This window comes from Maylandia zebra, linkage group LG23, assembly GCF_041146795.1.
Source record: "Maylandia zebra isolate NMK-2024a linkage group LG23, Mzebra_GT3a, whole genome shotgun sequence".
NCBI classification, from domain to species: domain Eukaryota; kingdom Metazoa; phylum Chordata; class Actinopteri; order Cichliformes; family Cichlidae; genus Maylandia; species Maylandia zebra.
The window spans coordinates 5,134,543-5,159,225 of NC_135188.1; the positions used below are offsets into that span (position 1 = coordinate 5,134,543).

The 24,683-nt window shown below is 42.9% G+C and overlaps 1 protein-coding gene across 5 annotated transcripts in view; it reads left to right on the plus strand.

Annotated features, from left to right (window-relative positions):
- Positions 1 to 24,683, plus strand: part of elavl4 (ELAV like neuron-specific RNA binding protein 4) — a 78,562-nt gene that overhangs the window by 9,141 nt on the left and 44,738 nt on the right. For 2 of the 5 annotated variants that reach the window (XM_004554924.5, XM_076879899.1), the window contains one exon: positions 23,003 to 23,089. In XM_004554924.5, the coding sequence (XP_004554981.1) occupies positions 23,003 to 23,089 (87 nt within the window). Of the gene's footprint in view, positions 1 to 9,740; positions 10,086 to 11,039; positions 11,307 to 23,002; positions 23,090 to 24,683 lie in introns of those variants that run through there. The other 3 variants (XM_076879897.1, XM_076879896.1, XM_076879898.1) reach the window with 3 other exon arrangements.

The following is a 24,683-nucleotide window of genomic DNA, read 5'->3' on the forward strand; positions in this document are numbered from 1 at the left end:
GACGGAAATATGCTAGAGAATTTACACGCAACATCGCAGGAACAGAAACTGTAGAGCTTACACGTATATGTGTGTGCGCGCATGTGTGTGTGTGTGCATCATGTCATGTTTGCACTTGATATGAGCACATGTGGTGTGTCAGTTACGGGGAGCACAGAGAGGGGCAATGCAAGGGGGGCCTGCAGGGTTCAGATTTGTTGTGTGTGTATGCACGTATAGTGACCACCAGTGCTGCAGGGAGGGCCTAGTGATCAGCAGCTGAGCCTGTGTCCCGCTGGGAGCCATCACTGCAGAATGGAGCAGGTGTCTGCAGGCTCATGCACACACACACACACACACACACACACACACACACACACACACACACACACACACACACACACACACGTGTATTTTCTCTTGTTTGCTTTTTTCCTTACTGTATTTTTTTCTCTCTTGGAGTCTTTTTTATTTTGTACAGCATAGCACATTCGAAAGCCTGTTAATGTGTGCAGCATACCGTCAATGACTGTCACCTTTTTTTCATGCTTATCCACTCTGTATACTAAACACAAACAATCGAGTACCCCACCAATAGGCCGCTGCAGTGTCATGTGTCCACGCCCAGCCAAAGGTCACCTGTGACTCCACTTATGTAACGGCAGTAGTAGGGCTCAGATCAGACATCTTCGAAGCGTGTAGTCCTCTAATTCAAATGTAAACAAAAAAGGTCACACCCACCACCAGAAAGTAAAGCAGAACCTGCTGTTATTCCCACACTGACTCACAAGCCTTTTAATACATGGATTAACTTAGTCATAGTCATCACAATTATCACAGTTTACGTTGTAGGGGATTATAATTCCGTAGTGGGCTTGTAAATTGTAGTGCGGATTTTACGTCACGTCTGTGGCCACATTTATGCAGTTCAGCACACTGAATGAAATAATCTCACTTCTTGCTGTTCAGTTTTCTTCCTTAATTCCAAAAAAATATTTAAAAAAATCCCAGGGCTGCCCTTTTGCCTGGCAATATATAACATTTAATTTCAGAAACAAATTTGTTCCCTCTCTTGGACAATGTTTTCACATCCAGCTGCTGTTATTTCATTTGGCTTAAGAGGATAAATACAGAAAGAATAATGCGACAGGCAAGACTGGAGAGAAAGAGCTATTGTGTTCCCGAATGTTGCGAGTTCTTCGTGTTTTGCTGTTTGCAAACAATAAATATGTAAAAATAGAAACTTTCTTCAGATGCTATTCAGAAGTGAAGTCCAAGGCAGAGGCTAAAATGTAATTTTAGGTCAACATATTTCTCCATTTAAAAAGCAGTTTATGCTGTGTGTGTTGAATTATTCAGGGTTAGTGAATTTATTATAAAACTGACAGTCAATGTACTACGGATATGTCAACCTTATAAACCTTGACAAAAGACGCATTAGCCAGTGTAAGACCTTTACTGCGCTGCCTCCATCTCTGATGATAATCTCATCAGATGGTTTAAGCTCAGTCTTCTCCTTTACAATAGACACAAATTTATAATGCAAACAAAATCCCCTTTACAAAAAGAACATTAGATAGTCTCTTTTTTTGCCCATTTTGTAGGTGAGAACTCATTTTAAGATCGGCGATGTGAGGAAATGGGCCTCATTGTTGACAGCCAGACGCCTGTTGATGCTGAGCTGACAAATGGTGCCGATACTTGAGCGATTGTCTGCGTTTGAGATGCTGGCATTTTGATGAACAACACTGTTTTTTACTATCTCAAAATTGATGGTTTCAAAGCCAACACGTTTTTATCGATTCGTTAATTGCCGGGGATGAGGCAAAGTATCCGTTGTCACAAATGATGAATGGCTGACTCGTGCAATAACGCAAATGAAGAATGACCGGTGACGTTAAAGCAGCTCACTGGTTTCTAACAGTTGGAGCATATGTTGGCTTGACTTAATGTATAAAAAATGATGGGGGGGGGGGTTCCCCCATTGATTAGCTTGCATAAAATGCAACCAAAATCCAGCTATACTGAAAAAACTCCTACAAATATATTTTGTCTGCGGTAAGGCTAACAACTAACAGCAGCAGCATCTTTATCTGCTAAACCCTCCATTAATTATAAATGTACCCTAATAGCATAGCATATGCAGTGTTTCTTGTATAATCTTAATATGTATGATTATTTGTGAAGTAACTGGGTAGATGTTAGAGAGTTACAAAATAAATGTAATTGCTATCTGGGAAAATTATGCAATTAAATCACAGTTACTAATAAACATACTGGCGGATATAAAGGGTTATATGGGGAATATAAAATCTGGGTTTTTTTGCATGTTATTGCAAAATTTACTTCATTTGGGATATTCGCTGATAACTTGGGTCAGCAGAGCCACCGTGATAAATTTGCATGCCAAATTTCAACAGCAGGATGGCTTACAACAAGTTATCTCTACTACTCAGGAGGCTCCGATCATTTGGCAGTATGAATTTAAATTTTGAGTGTTGCTTTTGATCGATTCTCTTGTTTGAATTTGCACCACCTCTTGGCTGCCAGTCAGTGCACATTGCTCTATCCTGAAACTCGAATACCAGGGCGGGTTGCCAAGTCGTTGGACAGGAACGGCTTTCGGGACCAGAAATTGAACAATATTTTCCTTCTAAAATTAGAAAGCGACGGTAATATTACTGGACAGACTATTTACCAGTGGCAGAAATGCTGTCAACATCATGGGGATTTATCTAGAACCTGTAGAAATCTTTTGTAATATAATATTTATATCCTTTTGGAAACATACATTTTATATGTTGCTTTCCTTTCAGGACTTTAAAATATTTACATTAGGTGTTGCTTTTTTAATAATCTGTACCTTATTACATTTGAAAACCAGCTCTCTCAAAACGTTCTTTTAACATCTTTTCTCGCAGAATTACATTTATTTATCCTGACTTAATGTTACAAAGCAAAGATTTACTACAGAATGTGCCTGGTGCCTTTTGTACAAAACGTCTTGGTATTTTCACAGGGGAAAATAATTTCTTGACTGTTTGCTTCTAATGACTTTTTTCTCTTTAATCGGCTAAATGCTCCAACGACGCAAAATAACCGAAACATGTCTCTAAGCATGTAGGCATTTAAACTGAAATCCAGTGGGGTTTTTCTTGTGCATTACCCACTCGCTTTTCTTCAAGCATGAGAAAGGGCGGTTAAGCATGAAGTGACATTTGGAGAGCTGGATTTGTGCGGCGTGGGCATGTTTTGGTGCACAGTGCCGATGGCCAGCTCAACGAAGGACCGTGGATGTGTCTAATTTCTGAAAGGTTATTTCTTATCAAAAGCCACAGTGGTGTAAATTATGCGGATCTGATAGCGTAGGGTTTTTGATGAGGTTTTAAACACCGCAGAGTTTCTAACAAAAAAGGGGACTCGTTTCTGCAGAAAGATGACTGCAGAAACGACAAAAAGTAAATATTGTACATAAAATGCTCGTAGAGTGAGCAGCGGCAATTAAAGAACCTCAAGTGGGAAACACTGCGCGTTCTGTGTTGCTGTAGGGTGTGTGTGTGTGTGTGTAAGTGGGGGGAGTTGTGATTAAAGCCTCCACCAGATGGACCACAGCGGTCGCCCTGTGAGCATGGCTGTACCCCGACCAGGATCAAACGCAAAACGGGCTGCCATCCTCACAGCCCCAGAGCCCACCAATAAATCCCCATGATCCACTGACCCACCACACTACGGCTTCATTTTACACATACAGTTTATACTAGAGAGCACAACATCAACAGAAAGAGTGCAGCTCGGCGTCCTAATGATTGCCCCTCATCTTTTACTTCAACTATATGCAAATACGGATCTTTACATTATCTATACATCTACAGCTAGCGGAAACTTTATGATTACTGAGAGAGCCTGCTGAAGTTGAATGTCACCCCAAGCTGTGGACCACTCTGTTGTCCAAATGGACACTAATCCACCAGAGTCCTGTTGAGAATACACTCTCGGTGCCAGAACACATGCCAGACTCAACAGCAAATGCATAGCTAAGCCTTTCTGGGCACCTACACAAGCCATCTCTCATTTGTGTTCCGTTACAACCTCAAAGACCATTATGACCATCATCTCTTTCATATAAAAGGGAGGGGCGATCACAGTGCTGGCTTAATAGGTTCGGTTTATATGCATTCATGTGTAGATTTGGTGTATTTATATATATTTCCTGATATTTTCACGCATTAGAAAAAAGAAGAAGTAGAAAAACAACAAACGAGGACTGTAAGAGTGCAGAGTTTACATAGTGGCTGAACAAGCACACACCCTCAGATAGAGACAGCGCTTTCAAACAGCCCCCTGTCACATCTCTGCAGCTTGCAAAGCTCCAGCCATACCAAACAGCTTTGAGTTAAAGTTGAAGAAAGTGGCTGTGACAAATGCAGCACAGCCTTGTTCCGGGATCAGCGTGAAGAATTCATTTCTGATCTAAGGAGTTTCTACGAGGGAGAGTGACACAGGCAGGGGTTAAGCTGACTGCGTATCATGCCCAGTGACACGGAGAGAAGAGGATGTAGGAGGAAAGCACCAACTAGATTAGCTCAATTTCACCAAAGAGGGGGAAAAAAGCCTTTAATGTGATGTACATTTAGTTAACATCCGCCATTCGAGGGATCCTCTTTCTGTCTCAGGTTACCGTGAGTTAACAGATTTGTAAATGGCAGGCCAGTGTGGGATTTACTCATTAGTTTTTCCAAGGAAAAAGATCATTCAAAATGAAAATTTACACGAGCAACATCAGAAACAAGGCATTCAGAGCACAGGGCTGTAACTCGTTTCGATTTGGTTACATTGGAACGCAGGATAAGTGCTTGATTTTTACAGCAGGTTTGAGATTTGTAATATTTGTTCACTTTGTACTCTTGTACATTTATCCCTTTTCTTCCAAAATAATTTAACATCATGTGCCCTTGGTCACTTAAATAAGATGCCATTGTGTTGATTCTGTTTGTCCTGCTTATAGACACGGGTTTTGTGGTAGGACTATGTCCAGCTGCTGTAATCCATTACTAAACTGCCAGAGCACTGTAGCCCAGTGGGGCCTGCTTTTGAGGAGAAAGAAAAGAGGTGATTTGACTGATGATGTAGGCACACCGCGCATCTGTGACTTACCAAGCATCAGCCAAATAGTGTGTACGATTTCTTCATGAAAGTAAACCTTCTCGTCTTAAAAATGAAACCAAGCAACAAAAGTCAGCAGAGTCCAAACTGCCCATTGTTGTCCAGAAACAGATATGTTATCGTGTTAATAGCTGTCTGGCAGCTAGACCCGGCGATGCTGATTTTGTCACTGGAGATAGGCAAGCTGAAGGCTGTGATTCTCATTTGTTGATTGTTACCGGCAGAGGGTGGACACCTGCCAGGAAAGAGGCAGTCATCAGTCTGAGTAGCACAGCAAGATGCTTCTACTGCCAGAACTTCAATAGAGCAACTAAATCTATCCTTCAAGGGCAAATCAAAAAGATCCTAAGTGAACCACGGCACACCGAGGAGGGTGCGCTGAGCTATTAAATGTATTAGGCTGTTTTACTGTGTCGACTGCTGTGAATTATGGGATGTTTTTAAACCGAAATTAACAAGGCCTGATAAGTATTTTATTATTCTCCACGGGTCTGTTAAAATACCGTTTTGTCCTCAATTACTGTGTTTTGCCATACTGCGATAATTCAGGTTCGTACTGTTTTCTGTCGGAAGACGAGTTTTTCCTTCCAAACACAAGTTTTCCTTCTCTTGTTAATTATCAAGGTATTTTCTTCCAGCACTTTGAGGTAACACCTCAACTGGCAGCTTCACTTCTCTCCCTTTAAATAGAAGCCTTATTATGCAGAGTGAAACATAGGACAGGTGTTGAAACACTGCGTGTGACAGTTAACAAGACTCAAACCGAGAGCACCCACAATTATCACTGTCTGCACACTGCATATTCAAACCGAACCTGCTATACGGCGTACGCTATTCTTTACCTGCTCTTTCGCACTTGTTACCAGAACGCTACGTGTTGGCTGCTTCCAGAGTATAATGTGTAAGCACAGCTTTAGTATGTGTAATTGTGCAAACCTCTCCCATTGCGCGTACACAAACAGATCCTTCTGGGTGTGGCAGAGATGTAGCATCCTGAGTTTGTGCAGGAAAATCAGAATGAGTAAAAGAGTAAGTGGAACTACGCAGTCTGCAGTTAATCCATTAAGGTCTGTGACTAGGAGAGGTTTAGGGAGGAGAAGCTGGGCTGAAGAGAGGGCAGGAAGAGTTCATGACAATTAGCCAGCTCTCTGCTTTCAGAATTAGCAGGTTGGAAGCACAGGATGAAAATACTTCTGAGGTGCAGGCCTTACATCTCCAGCTGTACAACAGAGACTGTGTGAGAGTGTGACACGCTCCATGAATAAAATTTTTGTGTATGCCTAGAATCAGCTGTCCTTTTTGTGTGTGTTTATGGATAAGAGCCAGAGCCAATAAGCGAGATGGGGCTTCACATTGCTGACAGTGTGGCTGGCCCTGCTGGGTTATAGCCACAAAAGCTTTTTAACTTTCAAAATGTTGCAAAAGGAAAGAAATATCATTTATCTGCTTAAAAACGATTTAGCGATCAGTCATCATCTAAAAGGCCAAATAATGCATCCAATCAAAACTAGGCACTTTTTGTGCAAAGTATGACAAAATGAAAATGCAATTAAGAAGAGTAGCCCGTTTAGTTATTAGCATTAATTGCTTTTTTAAATTTATCCAGTGCTGCATTGCAGTTTATGTGCGCTAGACATAAACTGTACATAAAGACAGGCCAGATCCACGAGATAATGAGCTGTACTGTAATATACAATCTGGAGAGTATCTCAACATGAATGCCCTTGATAGAGTATCTTAACCACTCCCCCCATCTGTCCACGCACAATATTATAATGCTCAGTGTATGTCCTTAAGTATGGCAGCAACATGGCTCCGTCTTTGATATGCGTCTGTGTACAGAACCTGCACGCACTCCATAACACCGCGCACGGGAAAGAACAGATTGTGTTTATAGCTGGTAGTCACTTTCATTGCCTTTTAAAATCATTGTCCTGTAGCGCAATCTAGCAAAATGACACACAAAGCAAGACAACTGCGAGGGACTATTTTCGCTTTCAAATCATATTCTCATTTAGAGAAAAGGTTATTTGGTTTATATTACAGTGGAGAGAAAAACAACCTCCAAACACTGTCTATTATGAAATAAGAAAATTATCACCCACTTTATTTTACTGCTTCTACACACTGGCAGTTAAAAGTTGACAAAACACATAGACAAAATTTAAAATAAAAAAAATAGGCGTGATTTGTATGCAAGTCACTGCCATAGATTTGACTTTCTACTCCTTACAGTAGGGAATTAAAATGCAACAATAAAAACACAGTTTGGTCAAGAATATTAAAGGCTGTTGGGTGAAGAATGTCTTTTCCTGGGTCCTACCCAAAGCCTTTATTAAACTCAAAGGTCAGCGCAGGAGGATAAAAGATGGATAGAAGACGGAGGGTTTGTTGCCTGTACTATTCAGCTGCAAATTTTGCTTCTCTCTGCTCTGTGGCAGAAAAGATAAAAAGCACATCACAAAGGAAGAGAGACAGAGATGCACTTCTATTTTAATCCATTTTCATTGTGCTTCATTCTACATTACTCTGCCTCTCTTATGTTATGTACCGTGTGATCAGTACAAATCTCCAGACTGCAAGTGCCAGCATATTTTTTTATTCTATCTGAAACAATAGCGAGCTTGTTCAGCCCATCTTTCCCCCTTGTGCACGTGCATGTCTACTGCTCCGACCTAATGGAAGGCGTAGTAAGGTTTCTCATTAGTATGTCAGCCACATGGCTTGGTTAGCTAGCTAGTTGTAGCTAAACAGACAGGTGGACGTTAGGGAAGAAGCAGAGAAACTGGGAAGCTTTAGTTCAGTCCTAACACATTTTTTCCCCCTGTTTTTTTAACAGTGTTTTTTTTTTCCCACTGTGTTCATTTGGGAGCTAATTTGTCAACCTACTTGAGTCTATGGTTGAAAATCCCAATTTAAAATTGTATAAATACACATAGTGTTATTTCAGGTGTCAAGGTAGTTATTGTGTGTATAGTGCGTCCCCTGTGTTTTTACAGTAGATTATATATGTAGAATATGGCCCTTTCATGTGTTGCAGAGGTTGTAATTTAGTTTCAGACACAAAAAACTCACACTCAAGTGATTTTCAGTAGATGGTTAGCTTTAAGACCTGAAAATAATAACCCGTGCTGTTATTCTCAAATGCTTTGACATGTCAAAAAGTAGTGCCAGGTGGTCCAGTGGGACTGTAGGTCCCTTGTTGATTAAACAACTGCTTACCACTATTTTTCGAATAAACGTTGTATTTAATCAGTGGCTACAGACTTGTAACTAACCATTACCATTTTTTAATACTAAACACAATCAATAAAAGCAATTTGCTTTCAAACTTTTCAGATTACATATGTATATTATACTGGAGTCTTGTATCAGGATATATTTTGAGCTGCAAGATGAGGAGATACCTCTCTTAGCTTAATGGATGTCCACTAGTTCCATTAGGTTTGCTGGGCCTCGCATAGCTGAAGGCTAGTTGAAACAAAACAGCAGGAGATTAAGAGTTGACAGCCTCTTATTGCTGCATAGAACACGAGGAAAAACAATATGATAATGTGCTGCGAAACTGATGATGTTTTGATCTCTTTGCAACCCGAGGATATAGCCACTGCGATATCAAATGAGGCTTTATGTTCATCTACAGCATAAGGTGTTTGAATGTGTTATAGAGCGGGAGCCAGAATATGTGTGCATGCGAATATATTATGTGTGCTAATAGGTATAGTAGGGTGTCAAGCAACATGTGTTTCCGTATTTGCATTCTGATTGTACGCATTCGTGTGTATGTGTGTGTTTGTATGTAGCCTGGTTTGAAGCTTCAGCCAAGAATTTCTGCCTGCAAGGTAACTGTGTTAAAGGGAAGCAAGAGCTCCCTCTTCTTGTCTGCCCGAGTTAGAGGCCAGGTGGACAAAATCAACCTGAGGCAGGTTTGGGGCTTGACAAAGACAGTTTAAGCTAGCTGCCCCCACCCATTAATATTCATTATTACTAAACTGTAATGAATATTACCATAATTGTCAGAGTAATTGGCAGTATCAGTAATTATGAATTTGATATGATAGCAGCATTTTGATTAAATATGCTCGCTCTTCAACACAGTAAACCAGGGATGTGTGCCCTGCTGCTTAATGGTTAGATTGTAGTTTGATTGTAGTTTGTAGGGGGTTTTTTTCTAAGAAGAGTAATTTGGAAGTTTTTTTGTTTTTTGGGGGTGGGGGGGTTGATGAGGCTGCAGTAAAATAACTGTAGAAGAACGGCTTCTGAGGAGGAGGGGGAGAGGTGTACACATGGCTTGACGACTGCGGCAATCATGCAAATAACCTTGCAGGCGCGCTCGTACTAACACACTCCTCCGTGCACGTGTTAGAGAGCGTGCAACTCGCGCATAATTATCAACAGTGAAGTAGTGCATATATGCGAACACGAAACCTCCTTAAAAAAGCTTCCCTGGCACCTGTCTTCCCGCGCGATGCTTCAATGCCATCCCGCGTCGTGGACCACAAGAGCCTGCCTCCCAGGCTCTCATCCGCGAGCGCACCGCCCCGTCCTCACCTCCGCAGCCAATGGGAGAAGACGCGCGAGATGACTGGACAATCCGTAAATGGCTTTTGGGGGAAAGGTAGACGGTGTTTGCTCGCCGCGAATCTTTTGCTTTCCTTCCTCTTGACGCGGTGTTTGTTTTAAGGGGAGTGCCTTTTTGTGTTTTTGCGCTGGCCGAGGGCTTCCGGGGGCTTCCACACACACAGGCGCGCGCGCGGTTTTGCTTCTGTTTTGTTTTGGGGATTCCTTTTTTTCCTGTAGACTCACTACACCACGACCCCGGTTCATTTATCCCCTTTAAAAAACAAGCCGCTGCTCCTCTGTCCGACTCTCCTCCCTGACTTCGCCGGCTTTTATAGTACCGAGAACACCGACACCGACAGCCCGTCACAAGAATGGTCATGGTGAGTAGATGTCGTAGTACTCGCTTGTGTCTTTATTGTGCCACATGAGCTTTATTTCACTGTGACCATGTAGCCTATCGCAGCGGTAAGATAAATAAATAAATAATAACAATAACAATAATAAAATGTTGGGACAACATTTCTTTGAGCTTCTTACTTTAAAAAAATTAACAAAATTACAACAGTTACCCCGTTTAAAGACGTTTTTTCTCTTGCATTTCTTTGGGATGCACCTGCTTGGACAGGTGTGTGCAGACTTCCCGCGAGTTCGTGTTCGTGGTTTCGTTCTGTTATATTTGAAGCCGTCGTAGGTTTAAAGGGTCTAAATCGACATTAAAGTAATCGAACATTATTTAAAACGTAAACTTTACTTTTGCGTGTGCGTAAGTGTCTGCGTGTGAAGTAGGGAGGCAGGGAGTGAGGGAGACAGCGATGGCCTGTATGCACACACAGTCGTATAAATGTACGGGGGATTTTAACATGCAACCCAGTAATAGCTAATTTATATACACAGTGCTGCGCAGGCATCCTATTACCATAGCGCCCGAGGCTGTAAGCGCTCTGCTCCGCGCTGCTCACTCAAGCACAGACAGACCTCAGCAGCGATTGATTGCTTTGCTGGGATTCAGAGAGCCTTTTCTCTGCCAAACCGGGCTGCGGCTGGCGTGTGCCGAGGAGGGCTCGGAGCCAGCCAGAGAGCGAAGGTGTTAACACTGATGGAGGGGAGGGGAGACCGAGGGCTGACGGGCAAGCCGAGAAGCCAATCAGAGACTCTAAAAGAAAGTCGGGGGAGTGAGTGGGCGTGGGCGGGCTCTGACCTTCCAGCTGAGCAGGCGAATGGGCAGGTGGTTGTGGGAAGGAGGGGAGGGTTGGTGGGGAGAGGGGGTGGGGGCAAGGAGGGAGGGTGGTAGGAGGGAGAGCCTTACTGCAGCCCAGCACTCACATCCATTCTGCTCTCAGCATCTGTGGAAGAAGGCGATGTTTGCTCCGTACACCTCCAGCACGCTGCTCTCTGCTCGCTGCTAAGACTCAGAATCAGGCAGAGAGGAAGAGTGCAGAGGAGAGGAAAAATAAGGAGACTGTGTCAGAGGAGAATAAGAGTTTTAAAAAGAGTAGGGGATTTTTCTTTTCTGAGGCGTTGCTGTAGCTGTTGTGTGAGGAGAGAGAGAACGTGAGACAACGGCCAGCATCTCCCAAATGGAGTGGAATGGGTTTAAGATGGTAAGGAAGGCTACGGGCAGCCTGCCACTATACTTGAATGTGCGATGATAACTGCTGGTTAATTTTGAGCATCCTATAGTGAGCTGAGTAGCTTGTAGTTGTAGATATACTGTCCACCCACAGTCAGTCAGAATTATTCTTCTTGCTCAGCGAGCACTGCGATACTGTTGAACTATTGTTGTGCAGAATGTTAAGTTCCTTCTTACGGGGACGAGGGCTACAGTGGGGGGTTACACTGTAGGTTCGTGGGCAGAATGAAAAAATGAGGGAGGCAGATGGAGGGACGGAGACGGATATCGGGCTAATGAGAAACGTGCGGAGGAAGGAAAAGAAGTAAGGAAATAGGGAAGGAAGGGTTAAAAGAGGGGAACAGCACCCATTTTATGTTGAAGTCAGGGCTGTGTAGGTGTCCCCTGTTTTTCCAGCCTTTGCACCACTCTGAAATATTTACCTGTGTATAGTGCTGCAGAGGTGGATCGCACATGGTTGAGGGTTAAATGTCTTTTTACATGGTAAGGAAACTGGACTTTTTTGTGGATTTGCCATTCATTTATGCAAAGTACTGCATGTAAGTTAAATGAGTAGCCATGTTATCTGTCATGCCGCTTGTATAGACAGTCCGAGGGTGTGCTGTCCATGTATTGTGCCAGAGCTGAAGAAAAGATGGGAGTAGGTGTGTGAGTTACGCGCATGACTGGATTACAATAGATTATAATGTCGTGCATTCTTTCCCTCATTCTCAAGTTTTATGCCCCTTACGGCTATGTGTAAGTGCATGCGCGAGCTCACTTGTCAGCACAGGAGTGATGATTACAAGCTGTTAAAGTATTCTGCTTTGCCTGCTCTCGCTGAATTTCACTTTAACATTGCATCCATTTACCCATTCATCCATCACATTCAAGCGACAGAGTGAGAGGTAGACTAATAAAACTAGCAGCCATTTTATTCCCAGTTGTTTTTTTACCTGTCAGAAACAGAAAGACAAAGTTGAGCCTCGTTGCCGATTCATCAATGCTATGACTGCAGAGTCATTATTATTATTTAGCATCTATCTTTTTTCAAAATGGTTCACTTGCCATCATCAAAGTGGACTGACTCACTTGGGCATTTCCACTAGGAACAACAGAAGCATTTGTCAGCAAGTACATTTTTTATTTGCGTTCACTGGCTAGTTTTCCTTCGGAATGTAATCAAAATGCTAATTGAAAGGAAGGCGACTCTTCCTTGGGTGCCGCAGCTACGGGCACTAGCTGGCATGCTGGCAGCCGTAGTGTAGCATGGGTGTAGAGGCCTGTATCACAGATAGAGTGGTGACGTAAGAAGACAAACGTAGGGGTGTGAGAGAAAGCGTGTGCAGCATTAAATTTGTAGATACAGACACAACTTAGTTTGGAAGAGGTGGACGCACAATGTGAATGACAAGGACCAGTGAGAGAGCGGGTGACAAAGTGGAATATTCATTAGTATTGGAGGTATTAGATGAGTGTGCATCCATGAAGCCTCCTGATGCGAACCAGTGGGGGACCTGCTCTAGAGACAGGCCATCATTTTACAAAAATACACACAGATACACACAAATGCGCAGTGGCTCTATTACCCCGAGGCAGAACACCACAAGCTCGAAGGTTACACATCAATGCTAATAGGGCGGGGTGTATGAGGAATTTATTAGCTACAGTGCACTGACCATGTGCTCGGGATTTAAATGTAACTGAAGATCAAAGACCTGAGACACGAACAGATGGGTGTACGAGTATGTAGCATGTAAGGTTTTTGAAGGAACAATAAAAGTGATTTGCAGACACAGAGGAAAAATATGTGGATGATAAGTTCACAAATACAGAACTAGAGCTACACAGACAATAAAGAAACACTGCTTCATCAGTTCAGTGACAGGTTAGCATGCGCTTCTGCACGACTGGTTCTGTGTGTTTGTGTTTGATTGCATGTGTGCATCAGAGGGCCGACTGACACGTGTACAGATGGAGAGTGACATTGTTAAGTAGAGCCTCATTAGAGACCAAGCAAATACATAAAGCGAGAGGTGTGAAGTGGTTCGGACAGAGGAACAGCTGCCTCTTAATCTTCTTTCCAGTTGTCTTTACACAAACATCCGCTCTGACGGATTTAATGTGAATGTTTGCGTTGCATTATTTACTGTTGACCAGACCTTTAACTGTTCCTGGTGTTATCATGATCATAGCGGGGTTTAAACTTAGTCTTACACTATTACCAGATCCACAGATATTTTGCCTTTGTAACTATATTTAATTACAGATATTAATAATATTGATAGCAAAAAAAAAATAAACTTCTTCTTCTTTTTATTTTCAAACTTATATGTTTTCATATTTCAACTCGGTGAAATAATTTGCTTCTATACTGAAAGTTGCCTCTTATTACAAAGCTGACAAACTGAGGCAGAACACTCGGACCTCTGATGTTTGTCACAGAATAACAAAATCCCCCAAAAACAGCCTCCTTTGACTTCCTTTAAACTCCTCTCCTGGGTCAGTGCTGATTTGCTGTTTGCTTTTAAGAGGATTTATCAAAACTAGCAGCTTGTAATTTATACTGAAGATAAAAAATAGACTTTTAGGTTTAAGTGAAAAATTTGTATTGTCCCTGGTTATGCATTGCTTGTCAGCACTAATTTCTCACCAAGTTTTATAAAGTTTACTTTAGACAAGGACAAATGCAAAATAAGCAGAAGGCCTATGGCGGTCTTCTGTTTGTCGTGTTAAGAGAGCACAGTTATGGCTGTGCTGCTGTTACTGTTGTTGATTCAGTTTTTACAGGCAGAGGTTTTTCACATCCACAGTAATTAGATGAAATGTCAAATGGTCACATTGTGTGCGTTGCGTGGTGTTGTTTATATACAGTATGTAGGTGTTACTGTGTCTCATACTGTGTGTGCCGCCTCTCTAGCTGTAGGTGTAAATGACCAGACCCATTCAGGCACATTAAAAAGGATTTATCAAAGCTGAGACATGTAGAGAGAAGTCAGCAAGGATAATGGCAACTTTAGTGCAGCGAGTCCAATAAAAACATCCTATAGAGAGTTTTCTCAGGAGACTTTTAGATCGATGTGATAGTGATGTGTGAACCAGAGAAAAGGAGTTTAACTATGTATGCATCTGTGCAGATTCTGCAGGAATTAATATTCCTGATTAAAATCTGATAGTTAAATATTTTAAGAAGGTGATGACCAAACAGGTCGTACACCTGAAAAGATACAATTACCCTCCCCTACACAAACACAAAAAAATTAAATCAGAATTACCCCAGACAAAATATTTATTATCCCTTGAGACTAACACATCCCATTTATGTATAAATATGTAGCTGGCTGACATTTCAAAAGTAAAGATTTGATTTGCATGTGACATAACAGTACTAAGATGCCAGGATATTTGGGTTTGCGCTTACTTTGAGCCAAGAGCTTGTGCCACTGCTGCAGCGTATTTTGCGTGATGACATTATGCAATCTATCAGCTTTTTGGTGGTACATCGAAAAATATTTTGTTGTCTTTAAATGTCTTTTCCACTTTTCTTTAAACAAAAGCTGGATGGAAGCAGTTAATGAGCCAAAAGCCTGTTTGAATAAGAAGCTGCTGTAACAATCTCTGTCCCAATTAGCACGCTTTGGTTTTTAAATATTTCTTTTGTGCGAAGCCTAAACACACATGAAGACTCACAAAACGGTCACGTTGAAAATTTAATAGGCTTCCACAGTGATTTCCTTCATTTATTTAAAATGTTTTTTTTCCCTCTCCTTTTTAAAAAAGCTAGAAATTTGAGAGGCATGGTGAGGCATTCTGCTGTGAGGGGAACAGCATTCACAAATACTAGACCTAATTCCTTTGGCAGCAGCTCAAACTGCTACAGACAGACACATAATCAGCTGGGGAGTGTTAGCGCCTCAGCCCACTAGCAAACACAGAACCGAGCCCTTGTTGTGCATCGCTGCTTTTCAGAATAAATATCCCGATGGAAAATACAGTGGGAGGAAAGAGGTATTCATGTGTATATGGCTCTTTGTTCAGTCAAAAATACAGAAAGAGAGAGGAACACTGGCTTTCCTAGCTACTTTACTGCTCGTTCTACTCGATCCACTCTCTCCCTCATCTTCTCTATGTCCCTCGCCCCTCCTTCTCTTTCTCTCATCCTCCACTGTACCCTGTGTGTTTTGGTATTCATACAGATGTTTGGATTTGACTGGCAGTTTCTCCTGAGACTCTGCACAAGCGGCTGACTCGTCTCATCTGCATTTTGCATCCCAGGAAAAAAGGGAACAGAAAGCAGTGGAAAGCGTCAGCAGGCAGACGGGCTGTGTGAATGTGTAAGAGTGAGAGCGTGTGTGTGTACACGTTGCATGTTTTTTTTTCCTATTTTTTGGCTTTGGCAGCTTAACTGGCCCCAGTGCTGTAGCCGTGTGATGTTTAAAGGACGTTTCAAGGTCATGCTTTCGACAGGCCTCACCGCCTCTGACATATTAAACATTTATATATTTCTGTAGCCAGATGAATTATAGATTGAACATGCAACTGAACATGCTACAAAATGGCACCATTGTTGCTGGTAATAGACACATTAAGGCCTACAAAAACAGAATCCCACACAGCGTCATTTAGAGTTATCTTCAGTAGCAATGCGAACACAAGGAGGAAAAAGACCAGTGTTGCCATATGGAATAAACCAAGACACCAGGAAATCTCATAAACTCATAAAGCTAGGGGCCACTGTGTATGCTAAAACTAACACACGAAACTACAGCATCTTCTCATATATATATATATATGTATATATATATATATATATATATATATATATATATATATATATATATATATATATATGTATACATACAATAAACACAGGAAGAAGAGGTTGATAAAAAGGCTATTTTCCCCGAGATCAACCATACTTACCCAGCATAGGTTCAGCAGTGCGAGCTAACTACGCAGATCTGGGATGGCATCTCTGATAATAGATTTGTTTGTCCCGAAAGGAATACGGATGATTACAGTAAACGCATTTTCCCTTAACAATTGAGAGGAATGTCATCCCTCCTAAACAGTACACCTTGATGGAAATGAAGAATATGGTACATCAGATCCTTATCGTAACCAACAAACGTCAGGATTAGTCATGATCAGCACCTGTCAAGTCGATACTGGAGGTACAGAGAGAGAAAAGAAAAGGGGAGAGAAAATTGGAACGGTAGGAAGGTAGATTTGTGCTATCTTGTAGATGCACGGCTCTCCGGCACATTCTGTCAGACTAAAAAGCGCTGCTGCTGAATTTTCCGTGGCAATCAGCCACCTCCCTCTATACATTGTCTCCTAAGCATACGCCACAGTATATGAACAGAGATAGTCTCCTGTAGACATTTTCAATTACTCTGCACTACGTAGCAGTAGGGGGGATTAATCTGTTCGTTTGAATGCACGCCACACTTAATGGTTTAGCTGGTGTGCCGCGGGCCTCGTCTGTTAGCTGTGCTGGTATACATGTAGGCTTGTGTGTCTCGCTCTCCTATCTTCGTGCTGCAGTAGAAGCCATTTATGATTGCACCACTCTCACATCGAGTTAAACTGAGATTAGACTTTCACAGATGACAAGTCAAACTCCAGACTGATTGTGTAGCTACTAGTATGGGGAAACTTTATAGTTTTAGAAAAGTGACTGAAATATTAAGGTATCAGACTCGAGGCATATTCAAAAGACGGCTATTTTTTTAGGTTTATATGGTAGTTAATGTAACAAAAGCTTTAAATGATGCCAAGATTCTATCTGTACCAAAGACTCAAAAGAGCAAAGTACATATGCGTGAAATAGGCATGAAATAGTTTGCTATTTCAATATCGCTTAGCATAGGACGACGATTACCGAGCAGCCGCCACTGGATTGCTGTAAAGTTTCAGCTTGTCACTCTATCAGTGAAGCTGTAACCTCCTCTGCCTCTACACGTAGCTTTGAGTTATTCTTTGCCTTCATCAAAATGTTTACTCATTAAGACAGATGACGGACGGCTGTCCTTTTCCCTTGCAGCTATTTGATTATATGAGCTCCGGTTCAGAGTCGAATCAATAACCAGATTAGTTCAGAGCACGCATATACACACCAGCATACACTCACATAGTACCCAGGGCTGTGGAATGAATTCTCCAGTACAACGGTCATTCGGTGTCTATGTGATTTAGCTCTATGCCTTTGCTGCAAGGCAGACGCACGCGCACGTACGTGCACACATACGCACACAGGCAGGCCGTGTCTGAGATGCCGCTGATGGGGGAAACAGTGATTAGATTAGGACGAGCACTGCCTCTGCTTAGCAGCCAGGCAAGTGTTCCTGTCTCTCCCTTGTTCTCTCTGTAAGTGCTGTGCTGTAGGTTTTGTTCTTATCGTATACCCCCAGGCTGTTTATAGCTTTTTAAATACCTGTTAAACAAAGCCAATATTACCACTTCCAGCCTCAAACCAGTTTTAATTAGACCCACTACTGTGAATTATGCTGAAAATTGAGTTCAGTCAGAGGAGTGTACAAGTTTCTTATTCTGTTGGTCTCCCCTTATGGGGAGGTTACTTTTAGCATGGCTATAAGGTAGTGCAAGCAAGTAATACGCGTTAGGTTGCGATACCGTAGCATTGCTGAATTGCTTATTTTTGACCCAACATGTGCAGGTGGGCACAGAAACAGGGAGAATGTTTGAGAGGTTGAGTGAATCTTGTGTATTTGTGCATGATGCCATATGTTTGTTTATGTATGCACTAGTTTTCCTTAGTGTGTTTTGCTAAAGATAGGAGGCAATCTCACTAAAATGGCTGGTTGCCTGCACAGGTGCGTGGCCGCGTTCACCTGCCAGCTACTTGTGGAGGTGGTGTCCTCGCTCATGACACATGGTGCTGATTCAGTCAGATGAGCCCGCCTGCTCTGCCTGCCTTGTTGTCGGTTTTTGCGTCCTCTGTCCCCGTTCCCACCCGGCGAAAAGCAGCTTCAGCTCAACACGGAAATGAGTGTTGTACAGAAACATAAGCTTTTCCCTGAAATGCAACTCAGAGTAGTGCAAGTCTTTGTCATGGCGCTACTGTAGGTTCTGTTGCAGTGTCACAAGAGCCGCAGTCTGTAAAAGTAACCAAATGTTAACCGAGCCATTGCAAACAGGATTTTCGTATTCTAAAAATGGATGGACACATTTTGTGTCATGTTAAATCACAGCTATATCAGGGATCACAAACACAAACCTATTCTCCACCATCCATGGAAACGAGGTAATTACTTTGTGAATAAACCCCACATGTTAGATAGATACCATCTCCACTAAAACCTTTAACCACATTTACATTTAATTAAGGATGGAAATGGAAATGTAGCAGCTGAGACCATGATTTAGCCTCTTTAATCCACCAAAATGTTCTAGCTTAGGGCCTCGACAATGATCACTCCCATCAGTCACAGGGATTACAGCAGGACAGACAGTGATGCACAGCAGAGACATCTTGCTGATTTGACTGAGCTGGAAGCTGAGGTGCTGGCCACACTAGCTAGAAGTGGAACAAAGGCTGGGAAGCTGTTCATGGGATTTGATGCCCTTCAGGGGAAGACCGCTGTTGGGAAGATGGCACTGCAGTGACTTGCAGCTCAGGGCTGAGAAATAGGGGTCAAAGGCATCGGGCAAGGGACTAGCCCTGGCACGGGTGTGAAACTAGAGGAACTGTGATGAGGACCTGAGAGGCGAGGCCAGGGCTGGGGCTAAGGGACAGGGACTTGGACTGACAGGCAAGGCCAGGCCTTCAATTCCAAGGCCCGGTCCCCTGTGCTCCAGGCTTCAGCCAAACAGCTAGGCAGGTGTCCAGCTGATCTCATGCGCCCACAAGGGATGAACTGCAGAGCACCAGTCACTGGAGCTCAACAAATTGAAGTGTCATCTCCAGAGTCAAGATGCTCACCAATTTTCTGCATGCGTTGGTGCAGAGTTGGGATTCAGCCAGTGGACAAATGGCTTCAGTTCCGCCTACAGTTTGGTTGAGCAAAGGAGACTTTGGCGTGTGTGTCTGTGTGTGTGAATGAGAACGACTGTACGTATGTATAGAGCAATGCAGGTCCTCAGAGTCTCTGTGCTTAAAGGATGCTCTCTGTATGGAAAATATACATTTAAAAATTACATATAAGTGATTGGACCAGATAAATCTGAATAGAGTGGAGAAAGTTATATGACTCCTTCATATACATTCAAATGCAAAGTGTGTCAGTATTTACGTTCAGCCAGACTCTCAGAAACAAGTGATACTGAGGAATACATCAGAGCTTCATCATCTGAAAATAAGAACACTGGGTCGTCCTATAATTGTCTGTGAAATCTTGAGCTCTTGAGATAACCCACAGCAATTGGCCCCATCCTATCATCTCCTGACCTCTGACCTTACACAAGTATGTGCTGATTACCCAGGGGCTGCGAGGAAGTGTGTGGGAAAGCTGCATCGATCTCACTGGAAGACTGAAACATCACAAAAAAGAAGCGAGAGGGAAAAAAAAGTCAAGCCAAAGTTAAATGAAAAATTGCTTACGTACACGTCTCGCGCGGTCTGGAACATTTATTATTCTGAGTCACACAGAGAGAAAAGAGGTGGAGGAGGATAGAAGAAGAGAAGAATCCATTTGGTAAAGTAGATGCAGATCAATGAGACTGGAGGCAGGCAGGCCAGAGTGCAACAGAGGAAGGGTGTGTGTGTGTGGGTTGGTGAGTATCTGTGATGTGTCTGTGTGTGTGCTTGCGTGCATGAGGCGTCCCAGATTACTTTCCCTGATTGATCCGGCCCAGCATCCGTCTGACCTGCAGGACATTTCAGAGCTCGGAAGAGGATGGTGGAGGTGGAGAGATGGAGAGAGAGATCTCCAGGAAGAAAAGGAGAGGAGAGAAAAATAAAAATCAATAGCGCAGAGAGCATTACACGGAACTCGACTGGCCGAGAAACTGAGATAGTAAAGTCGTATTAATCTCTTTGTGTCTAAGTCAGTTTGGTAAGAACTCCAATTCCGTTTCAGTTTGTCAGACTGAGAGAGAATTGAAGTTTGCTTTGTGGTGGCAAGAGGCGGGCACGTAATTAGCAGTGCGTCTGTAGCTGACAGCAAATCCAGAATTTGACCTGATCCATTCGTTTCTCATTTTAAAAACTGGTCAGAATTTTAAAGAATAAAACAAGTTGGAAAAGGCATAAGGAAATGGCAAATTATATAAAGCAAGATGATGAGGCAAAGTCAGATGGTTGCATGCTGGCTCCATTTTGTAGCTGCCAGGCAGTGTGTCTATCAGTGGAGAGATCCTGCAGCATACTGTCTGCTCCACAGTCTCTACAGCCTCCATCTATCCTGGCCAAGTCAGGGTAAATTGATTGTCTAAGCTCTGTAAGAGAAGGGGGGGGGGGGGTTGCACCAGGCCAGAAAAATAAAGTGGTAGCTTTATTGGCTAAAAGCGGAACAGGAGGGATAAACATGAAACGGAAGTTAAAACGACTTTGTCATCTAAATTCTGGTAAAACTGTACCACTGGTGTCTTAGGCACGTGGAGAAAAGAAATGTGAGCTTGTCTTGTGCATAATATGGAGGAAAAGGTAGACTAAAACGGATGGCAGCTGCGTGTGGGCCTAGTGTATTTCCCAGTGTTAGAGGAAAGCAAATGTATACACGTCTTCCCTGCTAGAGGTGGAAAAGGCTCGTCCTATTCAAATGCAGTGCCCAGATACCACTGGTTGGGAGCCCAAGGAGACAGGAAGCACTTTTGTGGCATAAAATATTAATGGCGTTATAGAGTGTATTGATTATATAATAACCTTTCCCAGCATCTGAGCACAGACTGAAATGTATTCCCTGAATAATTGAAAATGTATCCATGAGCAGTTTTTCATCTCAATGGTTGGTGAATGTAATTGCATTGCGCTGTTATTCCAGTGTTATTTGAGATTTTATCAGAAGACGCACACGTGTGTTCATGTGATAAACGCAAGGACAGTGAGACTACGAAGAAAGATGAAAGTGTGTGTGTGTGAGTGAGAGAGACTTTCTTTGTTTTACCGAATGGTTGAGCACTGAGCAGTGTCTCCGAAATGAGATGCACTTCTAAGAAAATGTAATATTCCTTTTGCCAGCATTATGCACCCTTCCACTATGCGTTAGCTGTTTAAATTGACTCATGTACATCTGCTTGCTGCTTCTTACATTTTTATCACCACATTTGTACATGCTATGATAATGCTGCATTGTCTGCTTGCTGCGGCACACGGCAATGTAAATAAAAAGCTTTGCAGAATGGGTGAAAAAGATTTGGATGTTTCACCTCTGCCTAACGTTTCCTTTTTTCAGGGTAGCCACTTAACTTTACATTTATTGGGACATTTGTTTTAAATTGACTGTAGAGTATGTTGCCCTCTGCCCTCCTAATGAGATGAATGCTGGTCCACGACACTGTATGTGGTGGTTTTAAGTTGTGACTAATGTGGGGAGTTGCTATCCCTCCAACTGCCCACTCTTGACTCTCTTAAATGATTTTAAATACACGCTTACTGGCTTTGGTACACCTGCATGACACTGACATTAGCATAACTAAAAGCCTGAAACACAAAAAAAAATGTTTGTCATTAATTTGTACCAGTCAGATTTGCAGACTATTCAATAGCAACCCTTTGGTCCTCGCCATATTAAAACAAAAGGTGGCTCAACTGATTTTCCCCCCATACGATCCCAAAAAATCTGCATTTTTTGCTTCTGTCAGTCGGCAAGGAGAAGCTATATTTCTTGTCCTCCTTTCCACCCTGACCTCTCTGCCCCTCTGTATCTTCTTTTTCTCTTTTGAAGCTGACAGTTCACTCTCATTTAGACCTCCATTATGCATTCCTGCCTAAGTTTACAAGACACATTGACAACAGAACATGTACAGACTCTCTTCCTCCTCCCCCACCACTGTCTCTCCTTTTCTTTGAAGTATTGGAAATGTCTTCCCCATTACTCAGCCCTTGCCTTTTCTACCTCCTCCCATCTGATCCCTCACTCCCGCTCTTCATCCCTCTGAAGGAGTAAATGAAGGCAGAGGTCATACCTCCTCTCTTCCTCTTCTCCTGCTAAATTGGCTGTTGTAGCATCTGTAGATAGCTGCAGGCATTTAAGCCCCCTGCTCTGGAGAGCCAGCGAACAGACTTCCTGCTCATTTGTGGCATTTTCTGTCTCTTCAACCACAGGCTTGTTTACCCACAGAGAGCAAGAGGGAAACCCTCATTATAAACCCTGCCAAGGTCATTGCAGTCCCCACACCAATCTGCCAACATCAACACACATTCGGTTTTATTCTGCCGGCTCCGAAGGTGCTCGCGTCAGTTTTAATAAATGAAAGAAATAATAGATTCGGCCACATTTCTGTCTCACCAAATCCAGTGTTAGCATTTGAATTCGTTTACTTTACGACAAACGAGAAAATAAACGGAGAGACAAATACGAAAACCCCTGAGCCACCTGTCTTTGTTTTATTACGGCTGATGGGGACTGCAAAGGTGCAACTGTGTTTTTCTAGTGAGCTGCCATTTTCTCAACATCCTCAACCCCTCCACTCCCCAAGTCCCACTACAACCCTAACCTTGTAAAGTGAGTGTATGATGTTGACGGTGGGCTGTGCATCCCTCCCTCCCTGTGCTCCGCTCCATAGGGGTCGACAGAGACACAGTGGCGTCAGGCAGAGCTCCCACAGCTCCAGGGCTGGGCAGAGAAGGGATTGCTGACACAGCCAAAGATGGTAAGGAGACTACTGCTGCCAAATGGATGGCCCAGCCATTTTACACACCCATGAAGTAATATGATCTGATGTTGCACTGTGTTCACATTAATGCACACTGGTCGGTGATGCTGCTGACTGAGACAGTTGGAACTTGAGCAGAGATTGATGGACGGGGTTGCGAGGGTAGAGGGGGCTATGCACAGAAGAGTGAAAAGCTGACACGTTCATCGTGTGCATATAATTTAGGAAGCCGTTAACGAGTGTTGCACTTTGATGTCTCATATTTTCTCTGTTTATATGGAACCATTTACGTTTTAGTACTTAAAAACAGTTATTTACCATTCCATTAACATGCAAAGCTGCAAATGTGGGCAATTCTAAAAGACATCTGCTTTCCGAAAGTCTTACTCAATTTGCTCCTTCTTATATCCGGCTTTTAATTTGATTTTCTCTCTTGCGTCGAGGATTCGAGCAGCCGTTAAAAGTAAAAGCGATACGTCCCTCAGCCTGCGCTTTGCTTTAACTAAACGATGACTATAAGTCACTGGTGTAGTCCAGCCAATCTATTCGATACAGCGAATGGGTATTGATATTTTTCATCCTAATGGCAACAGCTTATATCAGATCTTTTCTAACGCGCTCTCACATCCGTTTCATATGCTTTCAACAGCTGCACGCAGTTTAGATGCATTACTTTTAGCCAGAAGCGCTGGTGCTGGCTCGGCCTCCTACACAAGGAGCAGGATAACTTGTGAGTAAAAGAAGCCGCATCTCGAGCCTGAGAGCCTATGAGTGCTGGCTATGTGTTGTACCCAGTCAGCAGGACATGCAGCGAGTCTGTTCTCAGCACTAGGCTCCACAGTGGGAGAGCAGGGACAGCCAGAGTGTTCACAACCAACATGAAGTGGACTGCTGAGCAGCACAAATGCTGGTAGGCAGGGACAAGGAGAGGAATATAATTGGCTACTGGTACTCGGCAGGTCCCTGTTAATTAGAGGCAGCCATTTTGGTGTAAAAACCTCCTCAGAAAACGTCCCATGGAGTTGAAAGTCTCTCTGACAGAATGGAGCCCAGCAGGGAATGTAAACAGATTTAATAAGGCTCTCTCCAATCAACTCTGTTATGGCTAGATGCTATTCTCTCCTTCCTCTTCAGTCTCCCTCTCTCCCCCCGTCTTTCTCAGTCTGTCTCTGTATCTGTGTTGTGGTAGAGTGGTGAGTGAGTAGGGAAGGATACTGTCAAAAGAACAATTTGCATGCAGCTCTCATCTTGAGAGCTTTTAGACATCTCCCTGTCTGTTTGTTTTCTGCTGTGGGCTTGAGCCATTGTTCTCTCTTTGTATGTGTGATTGTGTGTGCCTTTGAGTGCGTGCCTCTTCCACTCACTGCAGATGCCACAGACTGCGAATACATGAAAGCGTGTGCTGGCGCGTGTGTGTGTTAAAAATAAGAAGATGGAAGCAGATTTAAGGCTGATGTGTTTTTGGAGCTGCTACTAAACACTAGACAGAGGAAAAGAAGGATACTGAATGATAAAAGGAATATTAAAGGTCAGGGAAGAAATGGATGCTTTAACCCATCCAAGCAGCCGTGTCCTATCCCTTAAGATTTTA